A 12,058-nucleotide genomic window follows, 5' to 3' on the forward strand; every position below is an offset into this window, starting at 1 on the left:
AGATTTATACTAAAAATCTTATTTTCATATTCATTTAATGTTTTACTTTTCTTTTGCTTCGCACTTGTTTTTCCTGTTTGAAAATCGCCGATATATGACTGAAATGTTGCCGAAATATTGCCGTTAAACATAATAATCAATCAATTCTGTTTGAAAAATGAAATTTTTAACACGTTTTCCTGTTTATAATATATATACTGCTTTATACTGCAGAAGTTTTAGATCAGAAAAGTAACATCATAATTTGCGACTTCTAACAGTATGTCTCTCGATGCATCACAAAATGTGGTAGGTTATCTAAATCTTATACCATTTCATATGAAGAAGGAAGAGAACTTATGCACTTTATAATTATTGATATGTATGCGACTTATGATTCTGTCATTCATGAAGGATATGGAGATAACGAACAATATTCAACATCAAAGTCCATAAAACAATACAAAATAGGAACAGAGTAAACAGGGACCTCCAAAACACCAGAGGTGGGATCTAGGACTGTATCAATATATCATACGGAGAAAAATATCGTATCGAAAAATAACTTCCAATACGTATCGGACAAATAGTTTTTCTTCTAATTCTGTTAAAAAGATGGGAATTTCAATCACCAAAGATTATATTTCACTTTTTTGAAATAAAACTGTTCACACAGTTTTTATAACTGTTACAAAATACAAAGACAATTGTGTGTTCATAAAAAGTTTTCATTTGAAGAGTTATTTGTAATGTCAATGAGACAAGAACTATAAAATGGGTAATAAAACACTTAAATGTTATGAAAATTATGCATTAAAATGATTTAGAAGCCTTTTTCGATGGACTTGTTTTAGAATCCAATATATCGCATATCGCTTTAAAAATATTGTATCATATCGTATCGAAATTTTTGGCTCAATACACAGCCCTAGTGGGATCAGGTGCCATGGAGGAGTGAGCATCCCTTGACGACCTGTCACACCCGCCTTGTGCTCCTTGTCATGATCGGGAAATAACGGAAAGATCCGTCGTCAATTCAGTGTACATATAAATATAATGGACTAACAATTAGTATGAAAAACGTCAGTCAGCATTTGACTCAATATTAAATTGTATTTGCTGACAAGGTCATGGTATCGACCATAGAACTTACGAAAAGATGACTTAAAACAAGACTGCTGATAGTCTTGGTTCATCAACTTGTTTGTCAATAAATTACCTCATTTAGAAATTGTTCATACGTAGAGCATGCTCTAGCGTATCGAATCAATTGAGATATATAAGCTCCGTATGCAGGCGATGAAGGTATATTGCTGCATAGGTAGGGGAAGTTGATGATAGAAAAGTTAAAATCATCACGTTTATCATAGAGCTTAGTTGTTAGATTACCATTAGTGTCTTTTTCAAGTTAAATATCCAAGTAGGAAACAGTTGTGTCAGAGTCTGTGGTATCTTTTATCTCAAGCTCACCAGGATATATCGTGTCGACATATGAATGAAAATTACCGTCATTACCTGATACGGTACGTATACGTCGTCGATGTATCTAAATGTCGAGTTGAAGGCCACAACAAGTGTTTTCTTCTTTTTATGCATAAGATTTTGCATAAATTCTGATTTATATGAATACAAATATATGTCTGCTAATAACGGAGAGCAATCGGTACCCTTGGGAATTCCAATAGATTGTTGGAAGACCTGGTCTCCAAAAACCACATAGATATTGTCAATCATCATCGAACATTTCAAATTCGAACCAGAATCAAAATAATTCAATGCAGTGTGCTCATTGCAACCAGTCAAAAAAAAGAACAATTTTTTAATAAGTTCAGAGTTTCCAGAGAATCTAGAGATTGTAAATTAAGTAATAATATGAAGGGAATACATTTGACTAAAATAAGCGATAAGAATGTAGATGCAATCCACATCTTTCTTTTTCCCAATACCAAAGGTAGTCAATTTTTCTTAATATGAAGGATGCTAAATTTGCCTCATACATCAGTGTTTGCACCACAATCCAAAGTTAAACACTCATAAAATTATTTTTAGACTTACAAAAAACGTTATATGATCTTAATTTGAAAAATTTTCCAATTACGAAAATATGGAACAAATTTGATTCTAATCCTTTCACACAGAAGGGTAGCCATAACTCTACAAAGTAGATTACGAAAACATTGATATCAAAAGCCCAGCACGATGACACAGATAAAGAGGTGCTTGCTACGAGAGACTTCCATCAAAGAGTTGGAATCAAAGTGATCAGTGGTGAAGAGAGAGAGACCATTGTTATTGTCTTTGACGTATTTATGATTCAAATGTTGAAGAATCGGTAAATGCAAAAGAGGAATCTCCCTTCCACAGAACCCGCTATATTAAGTTATGGAATTTTTATATCCCGTTTCATGTCATACTGCTATCATAGTTTCTCCTCCATCTCCAGATGAAAGATAGTTTATATCCAAACTCTTTCAAATGGGTCGTATTTTATATGTTTATTATTAGGATCGTTTTATTTGGTTTGTTTTATTATCTGAACAGAGAGACAATCAATCCCAATCGTTTGTGAAAGAGCAGCGAATCAGAATCGGTAAAAAGGTAATTACGGAACAGTTAGAAGTTCATTAATATATTTGTTCGTTTATCTTTTGTGAAGGACGAGATAAGAAGCTTTTTCGCTTGTTGATTTTATGCCTATTACTTACGGATGGTATTGGATCTGTCATCTTGCCCGGGACTTCTTCATTATAAATATACTTTGGTGTTTTGCCATGTAGGTAGTTAGTTAAAGGCCGTTTATAGAGACTTTTGTATTTAAAAACTAAGTAGATAAAATTTATCAAAGGTTTATAGTGATGTTTTAAAGTTTTAAATAGTATGTAGTGCATGTGTCCTTTACAAACTCTTTGTCGCCACTATATTAAGTTGACCTGAAACAATAATACACTCTTAACGCAATAAGCATATGTTATTTAAGGTTCATTTTTCATGTTTTTCTCTTGATAGTAATCTATATATTTTCCAGAATTCGCTATAACATAGTTACGATTGGTATAATTGATTATAAAACAATTTCATTTGCCAAGATATATATAGAAATCATTTTGTATGAATTTGTCAAAACCAAACTGTAATTTTTATTGCATTGATAAAAAAATGACCAGATAGTAAAATTACTGTTATATACATACAAACATATAGATCGTGTATTCTATATACATGTACATACTGAAAAGGGATTCGTCTTCACAAATAGATGCGAATACGTCTTTCAAATATCAAAGTATTTTAGACATGTGTTAAAAATATCTTGTGCCATTTATTGTTTCCAAGGTTATATCTTTCGGTTAATCTCATCCAGAAAAATTAAATTTAAGCTCTATATTGGTGATTTGTACATCAAGAATAGAACTTATCTAATAAATTAGGAACAGCTTCTCACCAACACAACGAGCGAGCTTTTCAATGACTTCGTTCGATCTAACGGAAGAGAATGATTTAGAAAAATGTGATTACTGGCATTTTTCTCGTTTTCTGTTAACACCAGAAAGAAAGTGATTCAATTAGGGCTCATTAAGGAGGATCGTTTTTCCACAGAGATATAAAGTGTGAGATTGGCAAGGCGGCTGTCGATGTTACGCCGTCAATTGTTTCCGACAACAAGCAGCTCACCTGTCAGTCAGATTCCCGACCAATGATCACTTAACATTCGATAAATCCCCAATTATCTTCGTGTGATGAGCAATCTTATCACATGTTACTTTGACTTTTAGATCAGTGGTTTTAGTTTTGTTTATTGGTTATGCTATTTTTTAAAATCCCATCTGCTAGATACAGGTATCTTTTAAAAGAACAATGCACATTTTTAAATAGGATATTAAATACGGATCCATGAAAATTTAAAAGGTGGGATCAGATGACTAAAAGTATGGATTAGCCCTAGTCGACCGGGAGCACCTGCCGTAAGCCCTTTATATCTATCAGGTAGATCGAACATTCAGTAGTCCCATTAAGTATAAAAACTAAGACCTTACGACTGGTATGAAGTTTTGTGGATGATAGAATGAGTTTGTCAGCAAATACAATCTATGATGAAGTGAAATGCTGAAGACTTTTCATATTTATACAGACAATTGTTGAGCCATTATTTATACATTGAATTGTTGACGGACCTTTCCTTATTTCTCAATCATGACAAGGAGCACATGGCGGGTGTGACAGGTCAGCAGGTGATGTTCACTCCTCTATGGTACCTGATCCCGCCTCTGATGTTTAAGAGGATCATATTTGCTCTTCTACTGATTTGCATGGTTTAATTAAATTAACTTTTGAGTTTTAATAATGTGCGTTAACTCTACATACTCATTAATCAACAAATTGATCCTATAGTAATATATGTTTTTCTTGATAATTACAAACCTTTAGTCTATATTATATACCGATTTCAATAAAACTATAATATACATTTTTAATATGAAAGAGTGAATAACTTCAGACACTAACATAATTATTTTAAACAAATCTGGAGGATCGTCTAATTATTGTACCGGAAAAAGATATATTCTTCATTTCCATTCAGTTTTTATGTCTATTGACACTTTATGTATTGTCTACTTATCTCCCCCTTTTTCAATCATCCAGTTTTAACAACAGAGAGCTTATCGTTTGAGGAACTGGCATCATCATCCGATTCTTCCCACACAATCTCCTTCGGGATATGTACATTGGGTATTTTGGAAGCTTGACCTAATCTATGCTGGTTGTTTTAATGGTTGTGATTCTGGAATGATTATTCAGCGCTATATTGAAAAACAATGTTCAGCAGAATTTCATCGATGAACTTACTTTCGACCGATAATAAAAGTTCATCAGCATTCATTGATGAATTTTCTGTCCCACAATAAAGTAAATTTAAGTATTCACCGATGAGCTTACTTCGGCCTGATATATTAATTTTTGATTACCATGTATTTCTTATTTGATAAATATTGTGTCAAATGAAACTGGAAAGGTCAAGTGAAAACATTTTGCCTAATTGGTTAATATCAATAACAAATAAATATACTTCTAAAGCGATAAGAATATATTATATCTATTTTTGTTGTCTAGTTGGCAAAACTGTAATTTATCTTTTTATCATCCCCACTCATCTGTATTTGCCATTTCCGCGTTAGGAAATTTCTTGAATATGATCGATAATGCAGGCACATCTAAAGGATCTATCAATTCTTGCAAGTTCCAGGATTTATAATATTGGTGTTTTGTCACATAAAAACTCCGTCAATCGTAGTATACATCGTGAAATGTTTCGTATGTACATACTTAAAAGACTTGTACAAAACACATAATGTAGGAACTTTATTTGATGAATAACAGTAGCTCATGATATGACAGACATGAATAAACACAAAGCAATGAGATTAAAAAAAAAACGTAACTTGCTATTTTAATGAGAAGTACAAAAAAGTAATCACGAAATCAAAAATTATAATTATTCTCAGAAAAATGGAGGCAATCATAAAAATATTTTTATGCAGCTAAGTTTCGTGTAAACATGAAATTATCTCACACAAAGCAGTGAAGTTATTTCTGAAAGACTATCATTTGGACATTTTCCATCTGTGTGTCAATGCTTTAGCAAAACTTAGTATCGTAATTTTTCCATACAAAGAAATTTTCCTGTTGTCATTTCATCTGATTCCTTTTCACTCCATAATCATCTGTTTCCCGAGGGAATGACGAAGAAAATGTAACATGGCACAATGAACTCTCTAGCAGATACCTTGTTGAGGTGTCGTAAGGAATCGTTTCTAGAAAACAAATCTTTTCCTTTTTTGGTTCGGTCCAAACTGCAGAAAACGTCCTCTCTTCAAAGGTCCGGGTTATTCTCCACCTTGGACCAAAGTTGTTTGCCAAGAGGTATCTTAATTTTCGTCATGTCACTTGCAGATGACAAAATATTACAATGGCGATCGCCTCCACTATGAAGACCATTATTCGAACAGCCCCAAGGATTTCTATGCTATTCCCAGAGTTATACGTCTCTAAAAATACAATAATTTGCTATGACAGGTCTTCCAACAAGAATAAAAGCTTTCCAAAACAATCAATACAGCTTACAGAATGTTCAAATTCAATTTATCAAAAGTCTTTTGGATTTTAATTGAGAATGCCGTTCTAATTTTATATATTGTGACAATCCATATGACATTTTTCATACCAGGCATTTTTTTTTATCAATGTAAAGAGCAGAAAATCGTAATTCTATCAAAATGTACTGTAAAATTTAATTGATATACTGGTAACCTTGTTTCATTGAAGGAAAAAAAACCAACAGTCTACGGAAAATGCAATAAACAAAGATGAAATAGAATATGATGATATCTTCAGCTATTTGAAGATAAAATGACTTTCAATATTACGGAGTTGTTGAATTGATGTGCGAATCAGTTCAAATAATGAAAGGAATAATCGACGTGCTAAGCATTATTACACATTTCCCTCTTTTCAATTTAATTAATGAACGCATGTTTTATTTTGGGCGTAACAAGATGGTGAAAAACTGTGTATCAATGCTCAGCAGTAATACCCCGCTTGATTTAGATTAATGCTATAATGAATACCACTATATGTCATGTCGTAACAAATTATGTGCTTTTCAAGTATCTTTTTGAATATTTAATTTGTCGCAAGTAGAAAAGAAAATATAAAAGTTAAAACACCTACATACAGACAACTTACATTATCAATTGGTAAAAAAAATTATAACACTTACAACCATGTACAACGTAGGAACTTTTCATTATATTTAATATCAATTCTCTATAAAAATCAAAATTTTAAATAGGGTCTCCGATTTAGCTGAATTTCACAACATTTACTACAAGTGGCATATCTTTAATAAATATGATGTTAAAGTCTAACTTTTCAATTTGGTTGCCATGGTAACAAGGATGTTATATTTAGAACCCTCCGATTAAGCAAATTTTGCTCTGTTTTAAATTAAATTAGTGCACATTCAATAAATTAGTGTAAATTCACATGAAAATTATATTCTCTGAGCCCATATTACTTAAATCTCAGAAATAAATTTCATTCATGATATTTGAATGGATACTAAGCGAATTTTCATCGCAGCATTTAGGCTGTTAGTAAATTGGCAATTTGCCAAATTTGTCTTTTTTTAGTCATATTCATTGAAATTTTTCACCATTTTGACAACTGATATATTTGTAACCATTTATCATTAAATAAGCTATATATTCTAAGGTTTTATGAGAATAAAAAAAATATGGGTAAATCAAAAACTTTCTAGAAATTATTGCACTAAAATTGGCAATTTGCCAAAATTGACTTTTTTAATTCATATTCAATGAAATTTTTCACAATTTTGAAAACTGATATATTTGTAACCATGTATCATTAAATAAACTATATATTCTACGGTTTTATGAGAATAAAAAAATAATAATGGGTAAATCAAAAACTTTCTAGAAATTATTGCATGAAAATTGGCAATTTGCCAAAATTGACTTTGTTTTAGTCATATTCAATGAAATTTTTCACCATTTTGACAACTAATATATTTGTATCATTAAATAAACTATATATTCTAATCATACAAGACATCTTGGGGGACAAATCACCTACCTTGAATATATTCAGCGTCATGATCTCCTGAGAGAAGCAGGAAAATAAATAAAAGAGCATTGACCCTAAGGACTGTATTACAAGTAAATATATGACCAGTCTTAAATGCTCTTAATATATAATTAAAGTTCAGTGACCGTCATCATTTGTCTAGAGAGAAAATCCAACGAATAGTTAATAAGCAGTGGATATATGAATATACTTCTATAATATATTCTGAAATACTGCAAGAAAGCATAGGGATATAATTGAAACACTCAGTAGTTATTTCTTTTGTAAGAATTTTTTTTTCTTCACATTTCTAATTTCTGCAAGGGATCCAACAAAGAGTTGACTTAGGACATATATTATATGATTATAGATTACTAGTACAATGTATGAATGCATCACCTAATAGATCGTTTTATAGATTTAAATGCCTTGTAATATGTACTAAATTCATTATTTACAGAAGCCACTTTGTATCACATAGGCAGTTCTAAGAAGAATAAAAAATTCTAAAGTTTTGTGCATTTCATAAAACACTTTTGCTAATGATCATTGTTAGCATTATTAATTTGGCTTTAATGTCGACGCACTACATAAAATGCACCTAATTTCACTTCTTTTAGATAAAATGACTGTTTTAAAAAATGTTTATTCTCAAAGAAGCACTTAAAAATGCAGCACACTCACCTCTTTTATCAATACTTGATGATCCTTCTGAAATGTAGATAACATAATATCAATGAAAAAAGTTACATCGTTTTATTTTCAAACATCAATACATACGAGGGTCATTCAAAAAATACGTAGACAATGTTCCTCACCATCACATTATTTTTACAAAGTTTAATATCAGTACATTTTTAAATGTAAAAACATATATTTTATAGACTTTTGAAGTTTCATTCCATTTGATTAAATGGAACTCATGTTAGCCAATTTTAAAAGCAACATGTTTTGTCACCACGGAGCACGGTCAAAAACATTGCAACGTCAAAAACAACGTTGAAGAATGTTTGTCAAACTCACTTTGCCTTTTCATTTTATACACAATTTGTATCGTATTCCTCATTCATTAAAACGTATCCATAACACTTGACACCTAGTATGCTAACAATAATTCGAGTATACCTTAAATAAGATTGTCAATGTTTTCAAATCCTTTACCGTGTAACTCTGCTCTTAAAGGTTCCGCAACAGTGAAGAGCACACCACGTTTCATGACGTTACTAACTCTTTTGACAAGATTTTGAACTATAATCCGTTTCTTTGCAGAACGCCCATCGCCTAATTTAAAGCTTTTACCCCTCAAAAATTGCCTGTTCCATTATAAACAAATACACGGCTCATTTTATGTATTTTTCCTGGTTTCTCCAGCATATTCGGAGTGTGTTTTAGAAGTCTCCAAATGCAAAACAAAATTATTATGCTACTCGCTGCTCCGTGACGTCCTTAGACGTCATGATGTTTTGCTTTTTTTTTTAATCAAGACTATCTATTTATAGAAATTGATATCTTTTAAACAAAGCAACGTATTACATTAACTTTTAGCTTCTGAAGTAATGAAACAATACTAAATTTAAGTACTAAAATTTTATTTCATTTAAGGACAATTTTAAAGAGGTATGGCTATAGATATGAAAAGTGAATAATCAGTCAATAACTTAATTTTGACCCTGCTCCGTGACCCCAATTTTGCTGTCTTAAATCTTTGATAATTTTGATAAAAATCAAGATATATTCCAATTTCTTTGCTCAAAATAAGTGAATCTGTTCTAAAAATATATGTTCCAAATTTGGTTTAAATATGACGTTAAATAAAAAGGTTATGATAAAAGTCTACGAAATTTTTGAATGACCCTCGTAGTTGTGTACACAACATCTTCGATCAAATACCTTTGAATAATATTAATGAAATACAAGTCAGCGAGTTTAAATAGTGATAGACGGAACTTGAATTAAATCGTATTAAAGGACAAGTTTCGTAGACAGTAGAAAGGTAAGCATAGCTCTGACTTCCTTACCCGTCAACATACTGAATTTTTTTTTTCATAGTAAGAGATTATTGTTTTCCTTTGATAAAATTTAATCTTGATGAAAATGAAAGATAAAAAAAAATGTTTATAAAATATTTTTGTTAAAGAAAAAAGGAATTCATTTATTTCCAATTAAACCAGTAAGCCCACGTACCGTCTAATACATGGACAGTCTTTTTTGCTATATCATCTGAGATCCGACACATATAAGTGCCCGAGTCTTCCATTGTAGCTCGGGCTATGTATAAAACACGTTTAAGTATCTTTGTTTCTATGAAATGAAAATCCGTAATGTTCATTGCTCGTCCTCGAAGACGATGATGTTTCCATATGTAGCTATTGTCTATTATTTTTCCGTCTTTATACCATTCTAAGTAGTCGGACACCTGATTAAATCCAGTAGCCTGACATTCCAATACCAGTGGATCACCTTTATTGACAAATTCTGATCCATTCAAAATTATGCCTACAAATTAGAAAACAGCGAAATGAAAGAACATAAAAGTCGGAATTTTAAAGACAAAATTAAGTTTGCATAACAATACATAGTTTATGTATATTTGCCCCCTCTCTCAAAGTAAATTAGATCTTTAGGGAACTGAATGTCATTTATTAACGATGTTAAAGTTTTTGCAAAATATGAAAACTTGAATTAGAAAAAATATACAAAAAATAGAATCTCCATATTGAAAACAATGATAAACACTGTTACACACGTTCACAATAGAATACATGAACATGTAAAAGCAGTTTCATAACATGGCATTAAAATATATATACCAAAGACCATACACTGCAAAGTTATGTCAAATTACTTATATCTAGCTACCTACAGTTTTATGGTAGAAATGTAACTTACCATTTCTTATTTAACTGTATATAACCCCCAAAAAGCAAAACTGCTATACTGTTTATCCTTTAACACGTGGTTTAAGCATATCATACTCAGAGAAATGATGTATTTTATGTTATCACCAACATACATTGAAATGTGTTCTTAAAAGGGTAAAAAATATGTTAGCAAGTTTTTGAAATGTTTTTTGGGGGGTGTAATCTCCAAAGAAACAATATCATCCAAAATGAAATTTAAAAAAAAAGAATACTTATATATATAGTGATGTTGAAGGGTTGAAGCAAGTTAGTTAGTTAGTTTTGATACAATGTTCCAATGTACCAGTTCACATTAAGGAAAAAAAGGAAACACATGAAAAGCTGATTACGTGAAGTCTTAATATGTTTTAGTGTTTTATGAGAAATAAATTGGAAAAACACAGTATCCGTTCTAATTTCGTAATGAAATGTAGTTAAATATTCTAGTAATGTAATTGCCATTCTCATTTGCTTGATATTAAAGAAAATGTGCCTGTTGCATGTTTAGAAGCACATGGAAGCTGTTGATGAATTTGATGCCAGTAGCAGACGACAGTAAGGATTGAAAGTCAAAACTGTGTACTTACCTGGCGGAATTGTCGTGACTTCTGCAAATGAAAAATTGATAAAACAGACTGATGAAGGGAAGTTGCACGGTGTGCCAGTTTTTGCGTGTTCAAATTGTGTGTAAATATTTCATTACACATCAAATTACATTGCTCTGCTCTACTAGTAATTGAAAATAACTTATGACCATATGAAACATCTACTGACACATTGAATTGAGCCAGGATGTTTACGCTAGTCATTACAATGATAGATGTTATGAACAGGCTTTTTGTCATGCAAACAGTTTACAATAAAGCTACTGGGAAAAGATATCTTCACAATGAAGTTTATGCAAGAGAAAGTTTATACGATCTATCATCAATCTCTGTATCGCTTGGATATTCATAATCGTGAGTTTGAGTTTACCAAGTTTAGAATGAAACGAAGTTGTGAAATAATCAAAAGAACGATTGTGATAAAAAAATTAATGACTTTCTTCTTCGTAGATAAATACATGTATATATACTTTATTTGACAAACATGAAAGTTTAATCTTCATTTAACAATTTGTGATCTTTTTTAATTTCAAAAGCAAAAAAATTTAAACATGTTTACATAACAGTTTTTGCCCCGTCCCTCAATTTCTCGTTGGTACCAAAAGGAAGGTCTTCTCACAAGAAATACTTATGGCGATATGAAAGCCCTATTTCTAATTGTTCAAAAGTTATGACCAAGGTTACAATTTTCTAGAAGTGGGTCTAACATTAGGGTCAAGGTCAAAAAGTCCAAAAAAAAATTACATCCTCTGAAAGATCCTGTCAATGTGAATACATAAGTGAAGTATTAAAGCCTAGCTCCAATAGTTCAAAATTAAAATTTGGAATTTTGTAGAAAAAAATGGGTCAAACCTAAAGCTCAAGAGGTCAAATTTGATGGTATCGCCAATGAATGGATTTGTCACAAAGAATACACCAGTAAAATATAAAAGC

At 31.2% G+C, this 12,058-nt stretch overlaps 1 protein-coding gene across 2 annotated transcripts in view; it reads right to left on the reverse strand.

Annotated features, from left to right (window-relative positions):
• Window positions 1-5,324: 5,324 nt before the first annotated feature.
• The window catches only part of LOC134262686 (zwei Ig domain protein zig-8-like), a 33,520-nt gene continuing 26,786 nt past the window's right edge, over window positions 5,325-12,058 (reverse strand). The window contains exons 4-8 of one of the 2 annotated variants that reach the window (XM_062745057.1): window positions 11,108-11,128; window positions 9,805-10,116; window positions 8,305-8,331; window positions 7,630-7,656; window positions 5,325-6,023 (exon numbers count right to left, since the gene is read on the reverse strand). In XM_062745057.1, the coding sequence (XP_062601041.1) occupies window positions 5,914-6,023; window positions 7,630-7,656; window positions 8,305-8,331; window positions 9,805-10,116; window positions 11,108-11,128 (497 nt within the window). In that variant the 3' untranslated portion in view covers window positions 5,325-5,913. The remainder of the gene's footprint in view (window positions 6,024-7,629; window positions 7,657-8,304; window positions 8,332-9,804; window positions 10,117-11,107; window positions 11,129-12,058) is intronic. The other variant, XM_062745058.1, reaches the window with a different exon arrangement.

The sequence above is a fragment of the Saccostrea cucullata genome, unplaced genomic scaffold (assembly GCF_032062105.1).
Source record: "Saccostrea cucullata isolate Sc308-1 unplaced genomic scaffold, CSIRO_AGI_Scuc_v1 ctg624, whole genome shotgun sequence".
Taxonomy (NCBI): domain Eukaryota; kingdom Metazoa; phylum Mollusca; class Bivalvia; order Ostreida; family Ostreidae; genus Saccostrea; species Saccostrea cuccullata.